The sequence below is a fragment of the Bicyclus anynana genome, chromosome 18, assembly GCF_947172395.1.
Source record: "Bicyclus anynana chromosome 18, ilBicAnyn1.1, whole genome shotgun sequence".
Lineage (NCBI taxonomy): Eukaryota > Metazoa > Arthropoda > Insecta > Lepidoptera > Nymphalidae > Bicyclus > Bicyclus anynana.
The window spans coordinates 12,312,259-12,338,306 of record NC_069100.1 but is presented as its reverse complement, the minus strand read 5'-3'; the positions used below and the strand labels follow the sequence as shown (position 1 = coordinate 12,338,306).

At 36.3% G+C, this 26,048-nt stretch overlaps 1 protein-coding gene across 3 annotated transcripts; it reads left to right on the top strand.

Annotated features, from left to right (window-relative positions):
• The first annotated feature begins 301 nt into the window (after nucleotides 1-301).
• Nucleotides 302-26,048, top strand: LOC112052990 (serine proteinase stubble-like). Of its 3 annotated transcripts, XM_052887180.1 has the most exons (9): nucleotides 302-440; nucleotides 7,314-8,001; nucleotides 13,029-13,208; nucleotides 19,469-19,864; nucleotides 21,691-21,868; nucleotides 22,940-23,132; nucleotides 23,632-23,736; nucleotides 24,197-24,304; nucleotides 25,595-26,048. In XM_052887180.1, exons 2-9 carry the CDS (start codon nucleotides 7,692-7,694, stop codon nucleotides 25,772-25,774), a joined length of 1,650 nt encoding a protein of 549 aa, XP_052743140.1. In that variant the 5' UTR covers nucleotides 302-440; nucleotides 7,314-7,691; the 3' UTR covers nucleotides 25,775-26,048. The 3 variants fall into 3 exon arrangements, with proteins under 3 accessions (XP_052743140.1, XP_052743139.1, XP_052743138.1); XM_052887179.1 differs by lacking the exon at nucleotides 19,469-19,864 and having other exon boundaries at nucleotides 312-440; nucleotides 7,409-8,001; XM_052887178.1 differs by lacking the exons at nucleotides 302-440; nucleotides 19,469-19,864 and having other exon boundaries at nucleotides 7,356-8,001.

Below are 26,048 nucleotides of genomic sequence, written 5' to 3'. Positions count from 1 at the left end.
TTTCATTGAAATCGAAATTACGGTTTAATAATATTACTATATGTTTCTATGGCCTATTTTAGATACTATGAGTACTTTACTCAATACGCATAGTTATTTTTATAAGAGATAGCCTGACACTTCACCATGATGGCTCAAGATGAAATGCATAGGCTTAGAGACAGCTTGTTTACATTGTAAAATAAATGACAGGTAACAATTTTGGTTCTTGTCGCTTAAGCTCGGTAACTTTCGCAAGAAAATGTTTACGACCACTGCACTATTTAGTGAGTATAGCGTAGGTGACAGTAGTGCGACCGACCCACGCATATATACACGCGTCTATAATATATATAGAGTTTATATCGAAATATCAAAAAATATATGTGACAAAAATGTGACGTATAAAACTATTCAAACTAATTAAATAGGTATATCTCTTTTTGGTACTTTATTTTACGGTAAGTTATTAATCATTCGACTTAAAATATGCATTTAATATTTAAAATAACTGAAAATTAAATAAAAAGAATAAAACAGTAAATAATCATCATTAAGTAGCACATTCAATATTGTCAAATATTAAACGGTTAACGATATTAAATTATTAATTATTAATAAGAAACGATGGACAAAATAATAAAGTTTTTACAACCAAAAAGTATAAATGACACTATTTAATATTAAATAAGAACGCGCAACCATAATTCATTATACTATAAGATCAATTATAATAATTTTTCAAATCGGTTCAGGCGTCTTCGAGTAATCGGTGAACATACATTAAAAAAAAGATTCCAACGAATTGATAACCTCCTCCTTTTTTGAAGTCGGTTAAAAATAATACATAAAGAGAATAAACGTAATAATTAACATAAAACGTTAACAAATAACCTTAAAACAAGGCTTTATGGAAGTTTGTATACGATCTAAAGCGGATAAAAAGCGACCGAATAACAACTTTTTAAACAAGATTACTTCCTACAGTTGATGATGTTAATTACAGGACTGAGTTTGGCGGGAAATCGTTAGAATCACATATCTCGTTCTATGTTCATTGATTTGCTGCATTTTAGAGTTTTATTGCATAAAGTAGAATGCATTTTATTTAATACTAGCGGACGCCTGCGCCGCGTGAAATTTAGTTTTTCACAAATCCCGCGGGAACCATGGATTTTTCGGGGATGAAAAGTATTCCAAGTGTTAATCCACAGTAAAATCTATTTCCATTCCAAATTTCAGCCAAACCGCTTCAGTGTTCAGATGTCTTCGGTCTACCTAGTCCACCTATTTCTACCATAACGGTAGCCTAGTGTGAAATTTGGACTGTGATAGCTATTTTCTTAACTTAACTAACTATAAGAGTCTCTAGAAAGGATTTTACGAAGCTAAGGGTCTGGCGACTGAAGACATTATTCCTTCATATGTTATGATCCTCCTTGGAAGTCCCTACAAAAAGCCAATGTCCTGCAGTGGACGACTATCATCATATATGATGATGATGAATATATCCTCAATAACGAATCCGGCCTCTTGTCGAACCCACTCCTAATACAACCTCGACGGAGGGAAAGAGGAATATTGGTCATATTAAAAATAAAATAAAATATTATTAAAAAAAATATTGCGTTAAAAATATTTAAAAAAAAATACGTTTCATACTTGGAATGACAGCTACACAGCAATTGCTGCTATAGAAAACCCACTTCCTACTAATACTTTAAACACGAAAGTTTGTATGAACGTTTGTTACTCTTTAACGCCGCAACTACTCAACCGATTTGTCTGAAATTGTAAACAAAGATAGATGATACCCTGGATTAACACATAGGCTACTTTAACCCCGGTAAAATCAATGGTTTCCACAGGATTTGTGAAAAACTAAATTCTACGCGGACGAAGTCGCGGGCGTCCGCTAGTATAGCCTCAATAGCTCAACGGTAAGAGCGGTCGGACTCATTCGAAAGGTGGTTGTTCGATCCCCGCCCCGTTGGTCTATTGTCGTACCCACTCCTAGCACAGTCTTTCCCGACTAGTTGGAGGGGAATGGGAAAAAATTGGTCATATTATAAAATGTGTGACAAATATTTTTTTTTTAAAAAACCACCACATAAAGAAAAATAATATTATTTAAAGTACTGCACCTATTGCTCTTCGCACTCTTTCAACACATTATCCCTCAACTATGGTAGCACAAGTCACAATGACAGTTATAATTTTCAAATTTCCGCGTACTGTCACGTGTCAACTAGAACGTGACGTCTTTACTTGTGTAGCGTATATGTGTGTGTGTGTGTGTGTTTGTGTGACTTTTCGTAACGGTGTTGCTTCAAAACCGAGAGTTAAGCGCACCGGATGTGACGTTATAACTGTACTGTACGAACCGTGGAGTTTAAAGAAGTGTACTTCCGTTTTAATCAGTTGAAGTTTCACATCGAAACTTCATATCTACAAGAATCTGTGATAAGTCGAAGATACAAGAAAAATTGTCAGCTTTTCATTTTATTTATTTAGCCCTTGGTTAAGTTAGCAAAACACAATTCTTTATTTCAATCAAAAATAATTAATTATTTGAAAATTATAAATTTGTCCTTCGTATTACGAGTATGTACTTATAAGAAAATCTTTCCATGTATATGCATTTAAATATGAAAACTCAATACAGATCAGTAGTTTTTAGAAAATAATCATACATTTATGTGCATACAAAAACTTATAAGTCGAATAACAAAAGCACTAGCACTTGTCTGCGTTAACTTCGTGAATTTATCATAGTAAAGACATCAACGCGTTTACATTATTTCGTGTATAGATAATATTTTATGTATTTTGCTATCACCCGCGAAAAGCCGACGAACCCATGCGACAACGTCACCCAGGTCCGACAAAACACTCTCTACGTACACTTCACCCCAAAACCGGAGCATCCTCAGGAGATGTTGACTCTACATAAATTTATTTTAAAACAAGTAAATTTGTGCATACCCTCGTTAAATAACTTGTGCAGGCTAGTGCATATCTCCTATATAAAAGAGAGAGGTCTGGCCCTTTTGTGAGACGTTAGAATAGGATGATATAAGGTTTCCTCAAAATTATACTGACTCTCCTTTAAAGGTAGACATCGTAAGATTGTATCACACTACCAAATAGGATCATTTTAATTCAAGTCACGTTAACGTCTCATTTGCCTTATAAGGAACATTCCGAAAGGGAAAGGATTTCATTACATAACCGTAGCTTTTTGACACTGAGAAATTAGATAAAGTATTGCTTTAGAACTGAAAGACTTTGAGTTCGATTCCCAACTTGTAAAACTGATCATCATTATTATCAGCCGATGGACCTTCTGTTGTCTATTGCTAGTCATAGACCTCTTTATTTACTCGTACTTCCGAGATTGACGACCTCTCTGGTGCAGTTGGTAGTGATGTGGATCAACAGAGAGGTCCTGGGTTCGATTCCCAGTTTGGGTTAGCCAGTGTCTTTTAAATAAGGTATGCATTATACTTGTATATAAATTGTACAAAATGGAAAACATCTTCAATACAGACAGATTTGTGCTCAGGGTAAGCGGTGCATTTTTACATTTATGAGGTGCACTGGTTAGCTTAAATTTTATATTTTCTAAATTGGCTCATGTTTAATCCGGTGGTAGGCATATAATATAGGCCGCTAGTTACCACCCTACCAACAAAACCTTCTTCGAGGATACTTTGAATTATGTTTTTTTTGAATGGTGGGAGGCTTCAGCCGTGGCTAGTTACCACCCTACCGACAAAGGCGTACCGCCAAGCGATTAAGTGTTCCAGTACGATGTCGTGTAGACACCGAAAGGGGTGTGGATTTTCATTCACCTAACAAGTTAGCCCGCTTCCATCTTAGATTGTATCATCATTTAATATTAGATGAGATTGTAGTAAAAGGCTAATTTGTAAAGAAAAATAAATGTAAATTATCTCTGGTTCTCCTCGGGATTCGAACCTGGAACCTCAGGATTCTGCTAAGACGTTAGACCAAGGAAGTTCGTATATGCTTATTGCCTAACACAACTACTGGCATGATAAGAACATGATTAAGTATTAACAGCTTACCATTAACCTTAACAGAAGTCATTAAAGAAAGCAGTCTTGGGCCTAACTGAAAGCAAATCCCAAACCAATTTAAACTATATTACAAACCAATAAAGTTCAATATCATATTACACTAAATGCTTTAGTTAATATATCGTTATTGAAAGTCAAGGGAAATTGAATCTTAAAGTTGGAATTATAAGTATGCTATTTATTTGTAGGTCACTTACGTTGTTTTGAGTTCAGATAAAATGGTCTTTTGGAAAGCTGAAGCGAAAGTAGAGGCGGTCTGAAGTGTGACCACGTAGTCTTGATACTTATCGCAAATTGTAATTTTGTTTGCTTTTATCCTGCTCGTTATATCTTGTTACGGAGGCACGTGCGACATCTCCTATAATGGGATTGTTACTTGTTAACTGATTCTTGTTAACAGTGGCGTGCACAAGGTACGTATAATGCCTCAACTGGGGTAGGCATTATATGTACAAATTGTACTAATTGGAAAATTCCTTCTCCGATATACCACTACCAACACAAGCCACTGCTTGTTACTTATTACGACATGCTATAAGCACTTGTAATATTCTGTAATAATAATCGATATATTTCAAAAATATAGCAATTTTTCTTTTATATTAAAAAGATAGTATTTTTGTTTAAATTTTTCGCTACGTCTGCGGTGGAATAAAGCTAAAACAAAACAATATATGTTGTTTATAAAGCAAACTTATAACAATTAAAATCTTTAGTAGCTTACTAACATACACATATACACACAGGGCTTAAAAAAGCAGCAAAATAATAAACAACAACTCTGAGAATTTTTCATTACTCCAGAATACGCAAATTTAGTGTCGCATATAAGGAAGAAATAGGTAGATACATATCGAATAAATGTCCAATGACGTCATTGATTTCCAATAGAATAAAAAAAATATTCCTCCTAAATACTTAAAAAATATTTTTATTTAATCATTTATTTTCAATGAAAAAATTCAAAGATCAAGACTGTTCAGAAACATCGAGTGAGTATTCAATAAACATCGTAATTTAATATAGAGTGCCCAGTAGCGGCCGTTTAATGAAGATTTGAATCTCTAATCTCTACATGCTTTTATATCAATGGAGATAAAACTTATTAAGATTCAATGATAATATTAATAGAACCTAAAGAGTTTTCATAGCAATTATTAACTGTATAATACGGCACAAATTCAAATTTGTCCTTGACCTTATGAAAAATCGAGTCTTTCAGCCAGTAGTGACTCTACCACCGGTTCAGAAAGCAAATTCTTTCAAAATAGACACACCCTTTAGCGCGTTTTGTATAATAGATAATAATTTATTTATTTTGCTATCATCCGCAAAAATATTCCTATTCTAATTACTGAGATTTAAATCCAGCTACTATAATTTATTTTTTATTCGTTTTTCACGAATCCCGCGGGAACTATGGATTTTCCCGGAATAAAAAGAAGCCTATGTGTTAATCCAGAGTAAAATCTATGTCCATTCCAAATTTCAGCGAAATAGCCTCAGTGGCCGCAGCGTAAAGGAGGAACAAACATACTTACACACACACAAACTTAGTATCTATACTAATATTATAAAGTTGAAGAATTTGTTTGTTTGTTTGATTGAACGCACTAATCTCAGGAACTAAATATCAGAACCGGAAAAATTCTTTTAGTGTTAGATAGCCCAGTTATCGAGGAAGGTTATAGGCTATATATTGTCCCCGTACTCCTACTGGAACGGGAACCACGCGGGTGAAACCGCGCGGCGTCAGCTAGTAGTGAATAAAATGCGTTCTACTCTAAGCAATAAAACTCTAGAATGCAGCAAATCAATGAAATAAAACGAGAACTACATGTAATTCCCACGGTAGGGTGGTTCTGGAAGGCTTCGGCCGTAGCTAGGGTAACTAGGGTAACTATACTTCCAGAAAATAAGAAAACCTCAATCAGCCTAATCGGGGTTCGAACCCAGGACCGCCGTCCACCACTGCGCCACGGAGGCCATAAATTGCGTCCGATTATACCCATAGCACAAGTTATGCTCTTACTCTTATACTCTTGACAAGTTATACTCTTGCTTTGGGGCTAGATAGTGATGTTTATTTATTATTATTATTATTTATGTTATATATTTGAGCCATGATAGCCCAGTGGATATGATCTCTGCCTCCGATTCCGGAGGGTGTGGGTTCGAATCCGGTCCGGAGCAAGCACCTCCAACTTTTCAGTTGTGTGCATTCTAAGAAATTAAATATCACGTGTCGCAAACGGTGAAGGAAAACATCGTGAGGAAACCTGCACGTGAGAGAATTTCTTCATTCTCTGCGTGTGTGAAGTCTGCCAATCCACATTGGGCCAGCCTGGTGGACTACTGCCCTAACCCCTCTCGTTCTGAGAGGAGACTCGAGCTCAGCAGTGAGCCGTATATGGGTTGATAACGACGATGTTATATATTTATTACGATTTATGTGCCCCCATTTTGTCACAGTATTTCGAAGTACATAAATTTTTTGACTAATATAATTTAATAAGTAGGTAGGTATTTCTACGTCACCATATTTGTAAATTTTACATAAATATTTTTAATGCGGGCGTTATCTATAGAAAATTACAAAATTTCTGCATTTTAATGCTTTACGCCATATCTCAAATAATGGAAACCATTTACGGAATATAATTAGACTGTACCAAAATTGAGAGCGAGATAAAATGAGAAAAATAAATATATTTCTTTTAAATTTTAAATTTAATTATAACGATTTATTATACTTGGGATATTTGAATTGAGATTAGACGAAGAAAAAATATATAATTGTTTTTAACAGTATATGTATGTATGTTTTAAGTATGCCGCGGATCTGAAAATTATATATTTTTATGAACAAAGACCAGATTTCAGAAATTTAAATATGAAATGCATATTTCATACAATACTTTTAAAATGCTCCACATTTTTCATATTTAAACTTTAATAAACAAAGCAGAATAGTTAGATTAAGTAATCTAAAGCAACTACGAGTGTATACATGAAATAAACTCTTAAATAGTTTTGCAATTAATAAATCTACATACTTAATTTTTATTACACGTCATAATTTATTTATTACGTATAAGTAAAAAGCTATTTACGAAACCCACTTGATAAAGTTATCTTTTTAAGTATTAACCTAGATACATTCGTATTAAAAAAATAAACAAAAAACTTCCACAAAATAACAAAGCAGATAATTACGAAACTTGACATCAGGTTGGTGATTTATTCGGATACTCGTAACATATTAACATAATGCACAGATGTGTGTTTATATTCACGGCTACGTAACTTCAGTGAAAATGTTATAGCAACGAAAGTGAAAAGTAACTTCGCGCCAACACAACGCTTACTTCCGATTTCGAACCTCCCGCGTTCACACGTGGACATAGACTAAAAAAACCATATCATATAAGTCCTCCTTAAGGTTTAAGAAAATCTTGGTCTCCAACAAGTTCTATTAAGAAAATAAAAAAGTGTTTATAAAACAAATCTTAATAAATAATAATAATAATAAACAGTGTTACAAGAAATAAATAAATGCTAAATCTAATAGTGTAACAAATCCTTCAAAAATGTGCAATAAAAAGTGATATGTACGTGTTTCCAAACGCTCACAACAAAATGGCGGGAAAGAATTTCAAAATTCGAAGAAGATTGTGCGTTGTTATATTTTTGTTCGCGCTGAATTTTTGTGTGTGCTCCGACATTGAGAATGACGTATTGACTTTACAAGACAACTTGGATTTGAGTGACGATTCCGCATCGGATAGGAGACGACCAGTCAATGGCCAGGAAAAGGACATATTGCTGTTAGAAGCTCTAGCGACCAGAAAAGTTCCGTACCAAACTGGATACAGTACGACGCAGGATGACCAGTCTATTATGGATTTGTTAGGAAAAAGTGAGTATTGTCTATCGTTAGGAATCTAAGTATTATAATTTTATTATGACTTTGCATGTGCATATAGCCAGTCCTCATGTAATATTTTTTATTGAATAATTTGCCATATAATGACAAAAGTGATCAAATGCAGGCCGTTAGTCGGTCTTAAGTCAAGTCAGGTCATGCTTTTGGTAAGGCGAAGGCAATCTTACCAAAACTTTTAATAGAATTCTGCAAGAAAATTTAATTAATGACTTAAAACATCCATGCCCAATTTACTTGTGCACCTTTACAGAACTATACTGTCTATACTAATATTAGAAAGAGGAAATATTTGATTGTTTGTTTGTCTGTTTTGAACAGGCTCTGGATGTACTGAACCGATTTGAAAAAATCTTTCACTGTTGGGAAGCTACACTATCCCCGAGTATTATAGGCTATATTTTATTCCTGTATTCCTACGGGAACGGGAACCACGCGGGTAAAACCGCACGGCGTCTGCTTGTATTGAATAAAATGCGTCCTATTTTATGCAATAAAACTGTTAAACACATCAAATAAAAAAGACCATAAAACGAGACCTATATAATAATCATGTAATTCGTATAACAAAAAAGTTACCTGTGGATTTTAATTTTTGTCAATATCGGAGCTGCTTAAAAATATATTTGTTAAAACAGTATTTGCTATGGTATTTTTTGATATTATATGTCTTTTCAACGACAATTAAATTCCCAACACCAGGCTGAGAAATTTTATTAAAAATTTCATAGACTGATAGAAAAAATTAATATTTATTTCAAGTTATCTTATTAGTTTTGCCTATAAATAGTTTTATACATTGAGTCTTCGTTCGTCCGTTATCAACCCATATTCGACTCACTACGGAGCTCGAGTCTCTTCTCAGAATGAGAGGGGTTACGCCAATAGTCCACCATGCTGGCCCAATGCGGATTGGCAGACTTCACACACGCAGGGAATTAAGAAAACTCTCTGGTATGCACGTTTCCTGACGATGTTTTCCTTCACCGTTTGAGACACGTATTATAAAATCGCAAGATTCGATTGAGTCTTGGGATTTTATAATAATAAAAATTGGCTTAGGTCTCATCTGGTAGTAGACAGGCCAACCTAACGGAAAATACCTACCACCAAGCGATTTAGCGTTCCGGCTTGAACATACGAGTATGTATTCTGTAGTTCCGGTATAATGTCGTGTAGAAACCGTCGAAGACACAGGTAGAATAAACTTATTACTCTATATCTATACTATTGTTAGCCAACCAAAGATAATAGAGGAGCATAGAATGTTATAGTCAGTCTTATCTGTAGAGCTTAAAATGCCGGTCATAGACTCTTACTTTATTTAATACCACGTCTATATTGTAATATCAGAAGTGGGATTCAAACGTACGTAATATTTGAACGCAGTAGCTTCTGATAACCATACGACATTTTCTTTGAAAAATTTAATGAAACACAAAGATACAAAAGTAAATAAAAAATACAAAAATAAATAAAAAACATTAAATTGGCCTTATTGCTATAAGCAATCTCTACCACCCTTAACAAAGTATATCTGACTCTCGCCAGTTCGGAGTCTAACAGTCAGACATATCTAGGATAGGATTTTATTACAATGGATTAGAGTACCTCTTGAATGACGTCACATAAATGATGATCGCAAATGTCAAACTTATTACGTAAGACATGAAGTACTTTCTCTATCAAATCACCTCGGATGAATTGTGAAAGGTAATAAGAGGCAGGTACAAATGATTTCCTGCATAATAAACTAATAATCGTACTGGAATTACAGTGCAGTAACTTGGAACCATTAAAACTGTTATAGAACTAGAAAATGTTATAGCGTAATTTAGTTATTATACTTAGGTACTTACGAGTGTATTATAAATAATTCTGGCAGGCGCTCGTTACGATTACGAAAACTCTCGTTCGATTTTTTTATATATACAACCAACTACAACCAAAGAAACCATAATAGGCTAGTTGATACTTTTTTTAGAGTCTTGAATTGTTCATTATCATTGAAAAATAATCATATTTTTTCGAGACATGAATTAAGATAATAACTTTTAAATATTTTTTCGACAATACGTGCCAAAACGCTATCCGCCATGATGGTCTATATTTTATCTGTTTCATGATGTCACGTGAACACTATAACTTAACCAAACGGTTTAGTGTTTGACAAAATTATTAGTTATTCAAGTAATATCGTGACGTCACAAAGAGGACGACAGCGTTTTTGACTTTTGTAAAAATTTTAAAAATATATAATTTTTTCTATGAAATTATTAGACTTTATAAATTAATATTTATAAAGACCCTTGCATGTACTATACGAAATTAATATTATTTATATTAAATTTGATAAAAGTCAAGTACCCTTATTATTATTATTATTGAAGTGAAAACTTCTTTAGCGGCGTTTACCCATCCCAAAACTTTTTTGGGATGGGTAAAAAATGTTAAACTCACGTCAGGGTCACGTGACACTGATCCGTATTCTACTATTTTATGCTCGTCGGCGAAGTTTTCGCCAATAACACGACTTATTCGAATTTGAACTATATGATTAGGGTGCCAACATTAAAATATTATTAACAACGACGTCGCCATGGAAACAAACGATGTCACACCGCTGTAACTTTACAGAATTTAGGTTTTATCTGCGGAATAATTCCTAGTGATCTGAATGTTTGTATAGTGTATTCTTACATCATTAATTAATACGGCATTGTAATGAAAATCTAAAAAATTCGACAATATCAATGTCGAATTTTTGACGGCAAGATATTTGCGAAATACTGTATTGTAATTCATAAATTCCATGTAATTCATAAATTCTTCTTTTGATTGACCCCTTTCTTCAACAAGGAACAACCTATTTTTTTCAGAAAAATCACTTAAAGTTCCCTAATGTGCTTTTGATGTGAATACATCTATAAATGGTATGGTCACCGACCTCCGCAGATAATCCAATAAAAAGTTACGCTACATGACGTCACATTGATTACAAATTGTCATATTACACAAACGACGTAACACGCGATTCGATCTCGATCCCGATCAATATGACGGTGAATGGCCGAGATTCACTCGTGAGTCGGTTTCACTGCGCTTTTACTGTGAATGAAGTACGTGTGGTGCGCTTTATACTGCGCGATACGATTGTATGTCTGGACGATACGATTACGATATCTATCCTTCGCAATTTAGCTAGCTTCCAAGATTTTACATACATATAATAATAAATAAATTATTTGCTACAGATTACCACAGTAAGTTAAATAAAGGCTTATTAAAAAAAACTAAAATGAAAAAAATATTATTTAGTTACTTCACTTTAATAGATTTCTGTGCTGATATCGAAGCCGGAAAATCATGCAAACTGTTCTAGGTACCATACACTAGGTACTGAAAAAGTCATAGAAGAGCAAATAACACAATTTAATTTGATGACTTAAGTACTTATTATCTATTTCGATTTTACTTATATTTTAAATTTAGCGGACCGCTATGACTTCGTCTGCCCTTAGACCTCCTTAATATAGCCCTCACGCAAAATCTATTCATAACGGACGTCTGCTATTCCTACTAAATTTCAACTTTATACGTCAAACGGTGTACAAGATTTCGTGTGCCTTCCGCGTATAAATGTATATTTACATTTAAACAAGCCCGTGCCACGAACATAATGTATTCCGTACCACGGATAGAGTGGGGATTTTGTACGACCCTCTACGCCAACCTATTAGCCCGCGTAAAGCACAGAGGAACTGTTCTATCCCAGGTATTTTATTTCAACCTCTTTCAGAGCTGAAATATTGGCCAAATTGATGAAGTTTTGTGTATAATCTGACTAAAAATATAGTAAACCCGAATATGATATCGTAACGTCAACTTTGATTGTAAAAGTATCCTATTTTCGCACTAATCTTTATTGATCTATAGCTGTAATACATCAAACACGCGATACTGATATTTACACCGAGTTTATTCACGTTTTATATTTACGGCAATGCAATCTAATCAGATTTAAATTATGCGCAAACATTATCTTACAGTGCGTTTTCCTATCACATTAATCTTGTGAAGAACTTTACTTATTCATTATTCATTTTGTTCACGCACTACCCTCACAATCGATGTTTTAATTTATGATTTTTTTGACTGGTTTTACGGCTCTGAGTGGTAACCTTTTGGAGCCTAATTAATTTGATTTATGAAAGGGTGAAATTTTTAGACGATTTTTGTTTGGACGACCTTACTCAGTTATGTTTTTTAGTTTTTCGGTTTGATTCTATGCTCAGCGAGTCTAGAGAGAACAGTCCTTTGAGAATTATTAACTTCTTATGGAAACAACTCTTCCCGATCGTTATTTGCCATAGGCTATTTAATGAAGCCTACGCAAATACGCACCTCGACGTCATTATAGGGTAAAATTCAAAATTGTAGCATGCATTTGGAGTCTGTTTATAGGAAGTGATTTTTAGTTACCAAAAATATTGACATTGACACAATACACAGTACTGTCCAACGGTCTCCGTTGCGCCTTGGTATGCGCGGTGGATGTAGTAAACTTAAGTCCTGGGTTCGATCCCCGGCTGGGCCGATTGAGGTTTTCTTAATAAGTTGATGTCTAACTGGTGGGAGGCTTCGGCCATGGCTAGTTAACACCCTGCCGGTAAAGACATACCGTCCAGCGATTTAGCGTTCCGTTGCAATGTGTAGAAACTGAAAGGGGTGTGGATTTTCATCCTCCTCCTAACAAGTTAGCCCGCTTCCATCTTAGATTCCGGTGGCATGCACTTCATATGTGCATAAACGCAAGGCATACCCTGAGAATTCTTTAGAGTACTTTACTTGATTGGAGGAGATATTTTCAATTTTGTACAATTTTTTGCTATAGTGCATACCTTAGCTAAAAACCTTGTGCACGCCACTGATTACATCATCACTTACCTACTAGGTAAGATTGTAAAAAAAAATCGTGTTAAAAGTTTAATTTTAATTTCCAGTGATACCCCAGTCCTGTCGCTACCGAGGGGCCAGGTTCTCCTGTGGTCTGAGCATCTCGTGTGTCATCAACGGGGGCAAGCCCATGGACCTCTGCTCGGGGGGCATGATCTGGTCGTGCTGCATAGTCAAGGAGACCACCGAGCGACCCACGGAGATTGCGCCTGTTGTCCATAATGCAAGTAGGTGGATTTTTTTATTAACTAAACTATTAGTCGCATTCGGTTTTTCGCAAATCTTTCAAAAACCATGAATTTTTTCGGGATAAAAGGTAGCCTATGTGTTAACCCCGGGTATTATCTATCTTAGTTTTATATTTCAGCCTAATCGGTTCTGTAGTTGCGTCGTTAAAGAGTGACAAAAATCCAAACAAACATCCAGACTAACATCTAAGTAGAACTAATGAGGCTTATTGCTCCAAAAGTAATAAATTTGTAATATATGTATACTATACATATAATTTTATAACTCAGCTAATGTAAGTTTTATAGTTAAAACTGAAATATAAAAATGTCGGTCTTAGTCTGACTAATTTCGAACACAATATACGTCTAAGCGTTGTTGATTCACGCAATATGGCGTTACTTGCAAATAAAACACATTGCACATACATGTATGTATTTAACCAAATATGTCCTAACTACTTATTGATACTACATTTATATATTTAAATTTTCATAATATCATCATTAAAAACCTACACTCGGATCATTGTTGAGCACTAGTCTTAAAAAAATTCTCTTATAAGCAGGTTTCCTCACGATGTTTTCCTTCACCGTTTGAAACACGTGATATTTAATTTCTTACAATGCACATAACTAAACAGTCGGAGGTGCATGCCACGGACCCGATTCGAACCCACACCCTCCGGAATCGGAGGCAGAGGTCATATCCACTGGGCTATCATGGCTCTCATAATATACCCGGTTGTAATAATATAAAATAAATCGAACGCTTGTATAGCCAGACACACCTTATTTCAGGAAGACTGTAAGTACATCAAAATGGCGTCCTATGCTGTTAGTAAGCCAATTATGTTGTTTGGACTGTGGTGACTTTGGAAATGTAGCAAGGGTCCACGATGTCTCATATCATCATCATCATCATCATATCAGCTGCAGGACATAGGCCTTTTGTAGGGACTTCCAAACAGCACGATACTGAGCCGCCTGCATCCAGCGAATCCCAGCGACTCGCTTGATGTCGTCAGTCCACCTGGTGGGGGGGTCAGCCAACACTGCGCTTACTAGTGCGACTCTCATATCATGCCGATGAATATTTAAAAAATGGGGATCTGGACCATGAAACCACTTACCTCGAAAAGTCCAAAAAGCCACGATCCAAAATCCAATAGTGTTGTCTACCGTACTTTACAGTTTTTTTTTTTAAGAATAATTGCCATATCTTTTTTTATAATATGAACAATATTCCCATTCCCCTTCAACCAGTCGGGAAAGACTGTGCTAGGAGTGGGTACGACAATAGACCAACGGGCGGGGATCGAAAGACCACCCTTCGGTGATAGTCCAACCGCTCTTACCGTTGAGCTATTGAGGCTTTAAATACTACTAATAATACAGGCTACTGGTAATAGCATAAGCTGTAACACTTCGGTTTTCATAAAAAGAAGTTTATCTGGCAATTGCTGGTTCTCGTCTTATGTAGATTAAAGAATGTGTGGTACCCGGATTTGTCTATGTCTATATCTAATTTAGTAATCCCAAAATTGCTATCAGATCAGGCTGTTTTTTGCATTTACTTGCAAAGATTAAGTTGGTCATCTGCTTTGGCAATTATTATTAATATAGTCTAACAAAAAACAATAAACCTACTTACAAAACAATGCATACTTAATTAAACACAGCACATTAGATATATTATCGTCAGCTGAAAAAACATTTCAAAAGAACCTCCAAGAAACCACACTGTGACCAAAAAAAGGCGAAATATTTCCAAATCGACCCAAATTATTGTATTGCGCGACGAAACAAAAGGTTCGCAATGTTTATTCATAAGACATAGGATTATGAAACTCAGTTATGTATGAATACAATGGACTCTCTCTCATATTCTAGGTATGGTAAGTGTGGTCTCAGTCATAAGCTACAGCGTTTTTAAACAAGTTACCAGAAACAAAACTATCATTCGTTATGTATGTAATCTGAGTGTTCAATTTGTCATAAACAAAACATATCGTCATTCGTAGAGTAAACACGACGTTTGACTACCTCCGTGGCGCAGTGATATGCGCGGTGGATTTACAAAACGGAGGTCCTGGGTTCGATCCCCGGCTGGGCCGGTTGAGGTTTTCTTAATTAAAAGACAGAGAACAAAAATATAAATAATAAAAAGACTTTTTCCTATTCATGGATGTAGAACAAAATATACAGAGTGAAACAACAGAAAATCTGTTAGGAAAGGCAATTTTTACTGACTGATCAAAACAACACAACAGTTTAACTACTTGCCGTGGCTAGTTACCACCATACCGGCAAAGGCGTGACCCCAAGCGATTTATCATTCCGGTACTATGTCGTGTAGAAACCGAGAGGGGTGTGGATTTTCATCCTACTCCTAACAAGTTAGCCCGCTTTCATCTTAGATTCATCATCCTTACCATCAGGTGATATTTATAGTCATGGGCTACCTTGCAACGAAAAACAAAAGAAAAAAACTACGTAACAAATTGTGCAGATAGATATTATGTAGTAGGTAAGAAAAAACCGTTTAGAAAGTGTTTTCCAAAATTCTCTCCCTAAAGAGAGTTCCCACAGGATAAGCATTGATTCTATGTTCAGGTAATTTGATTGCAAGTTCAATTTAATTGCAGCAGATTTTCATTCAAATAACGTCCGTCAAACAAAATTCAAAAAAATCAAAATTAATTTATTTCAAGAAGGCTCAGTTTACAAGCATTTTTGAAACGTCAGTTGACTATTTGTAAAGATTCTACCACCGGCTCGGAAGATAGTTTCTGCTAAGAAGAACAGGCAAAAAACTCAACAGTTGCTCTTTTCAAAAAATCATACAGTATTATAAATTACAATTGATAACAACACTACAATTATTGTTTTACTTCCTGTGAGAAAGTGGAAGCTGATCCGATGGCCTCCAACCACTTTTATCATTAACCAACTTCAAAAAAAGGAGGAGGTTTCTGAATTCGACCGTAAATATTAGTAGGGAACTCATCAATGGTGTATAAAATACTTTTATGAAATCACTCCAACAGTTTCTGATTTGTACCACCCACCAACCATAACAATCAAGTTTACGCTACAATTATTCGAATTGCAACCACCAATCAATTTTATACGCTACAATTATCCGAACAAATTAATTAATTCCGTTTCCGGAACTGAATAGCAATAAAATGAACTTTTTTACGGGCCAATTTTCCTCTTCACCCGTATTTCGTAATGTGTTATAATGACTTTGCACTTTCTCGCGCAAAAAGCAATTGTGTTATTATGCAACGCGGATTTGAATAGACGACCCGGTTTTTTGAAGTTACACAATCAAAAAGAACCGGGTTTCGGAAAAAGGAGAACATATGTTTATTGAGTATCAAATTTGCATTCGTTTTTAGATAATTTTTATATCATCTGCTGGAGACTGGTTTATGTTATCACTTATCGAATTATCAATTCGCTACAAATGGTCAATATGATATCATAGTAGTGATATAATTTACAACTCTTCTTTGATTTTAAATATGTATCTACTTTTATTAAAAAAGAAATGAATTTTCAAGATATCATTTATTTATTTAAGGATATTCAAAATACTCGTACTTCGACTGAAATTTAGATTTTCATAAATCATTAATTTCCACCAAAGCCATAGATAGCTTTTTCTGAGATAAAAAGTAGCTTAATATGTTATGAGAGGATATAGTCTATCTTCATTCCTTTCAGCCAAATCCATTAAATATAGTTTTTGTGAAAGAGTGACAATCAACAACATATAGGTAAAACATCTTTAAGACCACACAAATTTTCGGTTTAATAACATTGGTGTGATTAGGATATATCTAATATATAATTTAAAATTAAATCAAATCAAATCATGATTTATTTGCTAAACTGTGGCACATGATTTAATCTTAAAATTATTGAATTAAGTACTTAGAATGAACTAATATATTATAGTATGCAAAATTTCTTTTACAATATCATTTCATCCTAATAACAGTTGTTAAAACATATTTTCCAGCGAATCCCTGCGACTCGCTTGATGTCGTGTTTGGAAGCCCCTACAAAAGGCTTATGTCCTGCAATGGACGTCCATCGGCTGATATGATGATAACATATTTTGACATGAATTTAATTAACATGTTTAAAATATGACTCTTTACTTCCAAAAGTATGATAAACTTCAAAATTGACAGAAATTTAAAGATGGGGTAAGAATGTATTGAACTATACGATAAAACTCTTCTCTATACTTAGCTATCATTATGTGATATCATCACCCTACAATCAGTACAAAAAACATTAGTAAAGTGTCATTAAGTCGATTCAGCAAAAAAAAAATTCGTCAAGTCGTAGAAAGTAACAATTGAATTAAATACAGTACATAATACGCTTTTTTCAATAATTACATACATTACAACTTTCCAAACTCGGTTGACCTTCCCCGGATATGTAATTACGTTTTTTTTCGACTCGACTATTGTCTTAACGCTCGACTAGTCACTGATCCGTGCTTTCACAAGGTTTCTCTTAAATCGAGATTTAACTTAGCCATTAGGTTATTTTGTAATCGCTTTCTCGGAGTCAATTTTCTGATCTTGTTTGAGACATTAAGATAAATTTTTTTCAAGTAATCCTAAACTAACCGACGCCTCGCGTTATTACCCATGTAGTTCTCATTCCTGTGAGAATACAGGGATAAACAATAGCCTTTGATACTCACAAATAACGCAGCTTTCTAATGGTAAAAGAATTTTAAAAATCGGTTCTTAAGACCCATAGTGTACCCCCTACAACACCACAAACTTAAGCTCTCTGTAATATTAGTATAGATTATTAATTTCAAAATAGGCTGCAAAACTTTCGATTATGCTAGCCACTCACCATCCAATAAGCTCACATGCTTATCTGATCGTTTGTTGGTATCTCTGCATGATCGATGCACATCGTGACCAACACACGATCAGTTTTATCGGATGTCCTGCCGTTAGTGCAGGCACGTGGATTTATTGGATGGTGAGCGACTAGCATCATAAAAACGATGACGGTCATCTAAGATAAAAATTGCAATGTCATAACTCCTACCTGTTATTAAATGCGTAACTAATCGATTGAAGTATTGAATCATCTGACACGGATGACCGGCGTGACTGATTGTATCTAACATAATCGATGTTTCCGGTCTTCATAATTCGTTGTGTAACCTCTTATGTTATTACACGTTAATTTCTTTTGTCTATTCCGTTTTTTTGTGTTATACAAGAACGTAATTTAGGAATGATTAATGAAGTACCTAGTTATGGAGATTGTATTTGATTACTATCAGACGCCCGCGACTTCGTCCGCGTGAAATTCTACACTTACCTCCTCTACCCTACCCTAGTTAGGAAGGAAGTAAGATACCTTAGTATCTTATTTCCTTCTCTTGGTTCTAAGCTCATTCCTACCTACCTCTCCAGTAATTTTCAGCCGTTCTTGAGCTATAAATAGTGTAACTAACACGACTCTCTTTCATATATACACAGATTATTCAATTGAGTGTTGATTATTGAATATATTTTACTCTGTTACGTTAAAACAGGGGTATCCAGAGATTGCTTCCCAAAAAATTAAAAACAACTAATTCAACAGTTCAGGTTTACAATTTTGAAAATTGTATTACATTTGGTTTAGTGGTATACTGAATGAATGGTTACCACGATGAAGCCTTGGTTACATATTTACCGATAGAGTAACTAAAGCTATCCTATATGGTTTATTCAGGCATTACAATCAGGGCCTGTAGCAATGTGACACGCCGATTCTCGTTCTACAAACGCTAAACAACGAAAACTAAAAAATGTATGGGAAAGACAGATTCGATCGATAACTTGATTGCGTGACCTAAATTTTCGAATCGTTTGCGATCGTAGAAAAAGAATAGACGTGCCACATGTCCACAGCCCCAGAATAGACTAGAGAAAATTTAGAAAATATAAATTACTACACTATCTGAGCTGGAATCACACTCAGGACTCAGGATTCATATCCACTGCTCAGAGGTCCTCAAAACTTATCTCAATTCTTAATTTTAACTCAGTGTTACCTACAGCTAACATGGAATATTGAACCGATTTCCAGAAACGATCTTATTATAAGTTCTGCGCGTATGTATGGATGTGTGAGAGTGAGAATGCGTGTTCAGAAAAAATACTAATACAATCACTTAATAAACAGCCACATATAAAACTCAAAATCTCACACAACAGGTGACCTAATCGAACTCATCGGCTCACTGCCGCACGAAACGTTCGACTACCAAACAAACACATACGACGACCCGATCATCATCTACACGGAGCCAAACCGCCCCAAACCGCACTACAACCGTCCCACGTACCAACACAATCCGGATCAAAGCGGATCGCACCGGCCGAAACCAACGGACCAGCATAATCCAGATCAGACCGGTTCAAACCGGCCGGACTGGACAGATTACAATCACTACTACCACGTCAAACCGTCATACCACGAAAGTACAACACATTCGCCCCTGGATGGGTTCTACACTGACAACGTAGGGGTTAGCAAACCGGAAGGTGGCACTGATGATTATGTACCCGTGCATACGAGCGTGCACAAACCACAGAAGCCTAGCTACCCGGGTGAGATGTGTTTTATGAATCGGGTTAATGTTTTCTTATCTGAAGGTGGTGAGAACACTCAAGAATAAAAAAAAATGAAGCTAGAAATCAATAGATCTATGAAGGTTTTATGCGTCGCCAAATTAATGAAAATTCAAAATGGCGTTTCATATGTTGTTGTTATTTTTTTAATTATAGAAGGCAAGATGAAGAAAATATGGGAATTTAGCTAAAAAAAAGTTAACTGCTAGTAGTTGTAGTATTATTGCTACATGGGTACCAATGTTTTAAAGCAGTTGAACTCTCTACAATTACTAAGTCCTTTATGATGCTGTAACTGATAGAGCCATATTTTGAACTCGCTCTTTCTGGAGCTAAGATTGCTTTAGCAATTATTTAAACTAAACTAAAATTTAGCATAACTTGGAGAGGTTTTAACTATAAATGTATTTGTATCTCCTAGTCAGGATTATGATTTCTTGAGTGTTCTCCAAAATTGGTCGTTTCTTTTCTGCTTTTTAATACCGCACAGCGTTTATTTCGTAATCATCGTGCACCTTTCTGTTTGTTTGCACAGCGGTCAGCACACGCTTCTGCGGCTTCTCTTACAAGCGTGAATGATGCTTTGTAGTTAGTTTTAACTATCCTGGAGTAGTATGAGTTATTTTATTTGTGTAATGGTGAAGAAATTTTATTTTATATAGGTATTTTTCTATATGGATGAGAAATTAAGGTCAAAATACTACTTGCCACCACCAACATAAAAATGACACAGATATTCAGTTGAACGTTTGTTTTCTGCGGGTAAAGACATTTTAACACCAAAACGATCCTCGTTTTCAGACGAGAACTCCAACATGTTCATGAAGAGGAATATACAAGTATTTTGCTTAGTTCTTATCTTGTCAACTTCCAGAACGTAATCCAACAGGTTTTATAAGTTCCCTCACGCAACGAAACTGAAATTTTAGAAAGTCATATTAACTGATTAACGATTAACGTTAACTTGCGTTAATTCTTCCGAACTGTAACGCGTTAACGTTTACGAAGCTAACTTTTTTTGTAGCGAATTAACGATTAACCATGTTAACTATTTGATTAACGTCACCCAGGTGTGGCTATTGCTACTGAAAAGTAGCAGTTAAGTCCACATGACTAACTGCTATTAGATCAAAGCAGGCGCTATTTTTAGGGTTCCGAAAGTACGTAGTACAAAAAGGGAACCCTTATAACTCGCGCACATTTTAATGTCTGTCTGTTTTTTTTAATTGTAATATTGCAAGTCTGTAAATTTATTGTACGCTGTTGTAACCTCTATTGGATAACAAGCAAGCGGAGAATTTCAAGATTGAACCTTTCTCGTTCAAATATAGCTTTTCTGCATTCTAAAAATAAGTACTAACATGCAAGAAAACAATAGTTACTTACGTTTAAAATCCCTCTCCACTCTAGTTTAGTAAAGTAAAATTTTACGCATCGATGTTTAGCAACAAAGACAGACTTTGCAATTCCCTATTGCATAGTAATACAGAGATGTGCTTTGATTTTGAACTCCAAATCAGGATTTTTATTTTTTTTCAAATAGCTTTCAGAAATTTCTTCTCTGCTTTTTTATACCGCACTTGTTATTTACAAAAATTACAAAGAGAGACTTAACAAGCAAGACTGGTATAGTAATGTACAATGTCGCTCTTCGATTTCGAACTATACTCAGAGGCGAAATTATTCGCCCACTTTAATATACTCACGTATTAAAGTGGGCGGATAATTGTGCCTCTGAGTATATAAAGAATTATTTACCGAGCTAGTTGGATTGAAAATAATTTGTGAAAATTGAAAATTTTCAGGTTGTGGTGAACACTATACAAGGTCCAACCGTATCGTGGGTGGTCACTCCACCGGGTTCGGGTCCCATCCATGGCAAGCTGCACTGATCAAGTCAGGTTTCCTCAGCAAGAAGTTGGCTTGCGGTGGAGCGCTGATATCTGATAGATGGGTCGTCACCGCTGCCCATTGTGTTGCCACGTAAGTCATAGTCAGCTGACAGCCTTTTATTATAGACTCCGCGCCACAAAAAAGTCCAGCGGCCTGAACTAAAATTGACAGCGCAGACATTAGCGCCGCGTCTACGGAACTGGTATCGTGGCGCGGAATCTAAGTCGACTGACGTCCTCTCTGACGTATTTGGTAATGCTGTAATTCTTAACAGAGGTCTTGGGTTTGATCTATAGGTTATTAGTCTAAGCAAAGGCCAATTTTTTAGGCACAAGGCTAAAATCACAGATTATTTAATTTAATAGTTATTAGATGATCATTACATAGATTACACACTATATTGTTATGTGAGATTACGCTATTATTATCTCAGCTATCCTAATCTATATTGTCATCAATAGAAAAATTCAATGTCATTATTGTACTGATAATGTGTTATCATTATTAGTTTCCCTCTTATTTTGATATGTAATAAGTACCTACCTACATTTATAGATGTAGTTATATTCTTCTAAACTCTTAACATAACTGTGAAAGAGCCGTGATAGCCCAGTGGATATGACCTCTGCCTCCGATTCCGGAGGGTGTGGGTTCGAATCCGGTCCGGGGCATGCACCTCCAACTTTTCAGTTGTGTGCATTTTAAGAAATTGAATATCATGTGTCTCAATCGGTGAAGGAAAACATCGTGAGGAAACCTGCATACCAGAGAATTATCTTAATTCTCTGCGTGTGTGAAGTCTGCCAATCCGCATTGGGCCAGCGTGGTAGACTATTGGCCTAACCCCTCTCATTCTGAGAGGAGACTCGAGCTCAGCAGTGAGCCGAATATGGGTTGATGACGAACTGTGAAACTTGGTTTATTAATTTCTTGCGCTTTTTAAACACTAAAATGTACTGCCTACCCTGACCCATTACAATTTTCAATTTTCACGTACACTGCCTACCCTAGTTAAGAACCTTATGCACGCCATTGAGAATAATGTTCATTTTATTTTATATAAAGGTCGGCGACCATTTAAATTTGTGTAGTAGTTTTAATTTTGAAACCTAACCTAATCAGTTTTCATCTTATAATCTAGTTCTTCTCCGTTTTCCACAGAACCCCAAACTCCCAGCTCCGCGTGCGGTTAGGGGAGTGGGACGTGAGGGACGCGGGGGAGAGGTACTCCCACGAGGAGTTCGCGGTGCAACGCAAGGAGGTACACCCGTCCTACGAGCCGGCTGACTTCCGAAACGATGTGGCGCTGGTACAGTTGGACAGAGAGGTGGTGTTTAAGCAGCACATACTACCGGTTAGTTCTTTTACTAAGTTTAGTGACCAGTTTTACTAACTTCAATGGCCAGTTCATGAGGCAGCGCAAGGAGGTGCGTGAGGTCAGAGAGGTGGTGTTCAAACAAAACATTCCGCTGGTCAGTTATTTTATAAGTGCTTACTTTATTGACCAGTTCATGAAGCAGCGTAAGAAGGTGCGTTCAGTTGGACACAGAGGTGGTGTTCAAGCAGCTTATACTACTGGTTAGTTATTTTTACAAGCGATACTTACTTTAATGACCAGTTCACGAAGCAAAGAGATACGTGCAACTGTACAGAGAAGTTGTGAGCAATCAACACTTAAGGTAATAGTAGTCAGTTGTTTTACAAGAGCCTACTAACTTTATTGAATATTAAACAACATTTCGCACAGCATGGAATACTGTAATGCGCTGTTGTGTGTTCATTAATTGAAGAACGTATGACTAACTTACTAACTAACGTATTAATTTATGATGTATATTTTGTAACATTTCCAGGTATGCCTGCCGCAGAAGCAGATGAAGCTGGCGGGCAAGATGGCGACCGTCGCGGGCTGGGGACGCACGCGGCACGGACAGAGCACGGTGCCGACCGTACTACAGGTATTTAATACTTACTACTAGTTCCCACTTCCGTGGGAACGCGGGGATTAAATTAATATAGCCTGGCAAATTCGTTCGTATCTCTCCCAATGGTTCGCGGGGACCGGGAGGCGGGTTCCAGTCTCTGCCCCGCGCGCACGCCTTTCACACCCATACATTCCTTCACTCTCCGTCACCCACATATCATGGGAGTATCATCAAAGAACTTGCCAAGCTATACAAATTATATGGCTTTCTATGCGTAAAGGAATTTACAAAATCAGTTCAATAGATCCAAGCAAGCGTGCGTAAAGAAGTTTTACTTCAATAAATAATTTAATTTCTTTCTTTCTTTTTGTTGTCTTCTGTGTATTATGTGTGAGTGTGTGTCCAAATAAAATATTTCTTTTTCTTTCTTTCATTGTTCGTGATTTTACTGTCTAGTGTCAAATGCGCTTCAATATTGTTTTACCATTTCCAGGAGGTGGATGTGGAAGTGATACCAAACGAGCGCTGCCAGCGATGGTTCCGTGCGGCGGGCCGGCGGGAGACCATCCACGACGTGTTCCTGTGCGCCGGGTACAAAGAGGTACTTATTAACTAGATGCCCGCTGATTCGTCCGCCATTAGACCTCCTTAATTCGGCACTGTCGCAAAATCTGTTCTTTGCGGACGTCCACTAACTATAAAGCACCTGCCAAATTGTACATCAAGCGGTTTTCGATATTTCATAATGAACCTTTCGCTTTTATATATTTAGAACTTAGTCCTATAGACTCGCAACACCTAACAATTTTTCACTCCAAATGTAAGCCATGTCTGTGACTATGTGAGCGTAAGAGCTAAGCTAATTACCTAGCCGCGTATCGCGTACAAGCGTACTTATCGTAGCGTAATGATGCGTCGTTATTCATTATCAACCCATATTCGGCTCACTGCTGAGCTCGAGTCTCCTCTCAGAATGAGAGGGATTAGGCCTTAGTCCACCACGCTGGCCCAATGCGGATTGGCAGACTTCACACACGCAGAGAATTAAGAAAATTCTCTGGTATGCAGGTTTCCTCACGATGTTTTCCTTCACAGTTTGAGCCACGTGAGATTTAGTTTCTTAAAATGCACACAACTGAAAAGTTGGAGGTGCATGCCCGGGACCAGATTCGAACCCACACCCTCCGGAATTGGAGGCAGAGTCATATCCACTGGGCTATCACGGCTTTTAGCGTGAAGGGCTCCCATTTCGGGGCATATAGAACGGCTTACGAATCCTGCGACTACACACTATCTATCCCACTTCCCACTAATATTATAAACACGAAAGTTTGTATGGATGTTTGTTACTCTTTAACGCCGCAACTACTGAACCGATTGGCTGAAATTTGGAATGGAAATAGATTTTACTCTGGAATAACACATAGACTACTTTTCATCCAGATAAAGTCAACGGTTCCCGAGGGATTTGTGAAAAACTAAATTTCAAGCGGACGAAGTTACAGGCTAGTCTGTTATAAATGTATGATTTAGGAGATAGACTATTTTTACAGGTAATTTTGATTATCAATCAGAAGAAATAACAAACACTACTAAATATTATCTGTCTGAATTACTGAATATTATTCATCTGCTTGGCATAGCTTGGCAACTTTGTTGATGACATTCCCGCAGTTTTTCCCTCCGTCGCCCACATATCATGTGGGCGACGGGGGAAATATTGCGCGGGTGTGAAATCGTGCGTGCGGGGAAGTGAGGTACATCATTTTTCATTCATCGCTACACGCCCCCCGGCCCGCGCAGACCATCGGAAGTGTTACGAACGAATTTGCCAAGCTATAGTCATTGAATAAACATAAATTACATTACAGTGTTACTTTTCTACCTTCAGGGTGGTCGAGACTCCTGCCAAGGCGACTCCGGGGGCCCTCTGACACTGAAGTACCAGGGGCGAAGCACCCTCATCGGTCTAGTCTCGTGGGGCATCGGCTGCGGTCGGGAACATTTACCCGGCGTTTACACAAACATACAAAAATTTGTGCCGTGGATCGACAAACTTGTCACTACATAACTAGAATAAACTGTTAATATTGTAAATATCGTAAAGTTTTTATAATCATAGTTCAGGATTCGTGGAGCTTTTTACAATTGATTGCTATTAAGTTAATAATAAACTCCCCGCCTCCCAACTTATATCAGTATCGAGGTCATCAAAAATTGTTAATAACCAGCTGTTTTTTTTTTGCTTGATACTGGACTATCAAGTTTACCTATACAGAAAAGGAATGTAAAATCTAATCACAAAAAAATAAGTTATTGTGACAAATTAGCTAGTTTACCTTTAC

Coding starts and splice junctions, on each gene's coding strand:
- LOC112052990 (XM_052887180.1), top strand. CDS start 7,692: ATGTACGTGTTTCCAAACGCTCACAACAAAATGGCGGGAAAGAATTTC. Junction 21,869..22,939: donor GCTGCCCATTGTGTTGCCAC/GTAAGTCATAGT, acceptor CGTTTTCCACAG/AACCCCAAACTCCCAGCTCC. Junction 23,737..24,196: donor CGGTGCCGACCGTACTACAG/GTATTTAATACT, acceptor TACCATTTCCAG/GAGGTGGATGTGGAAGTGAT.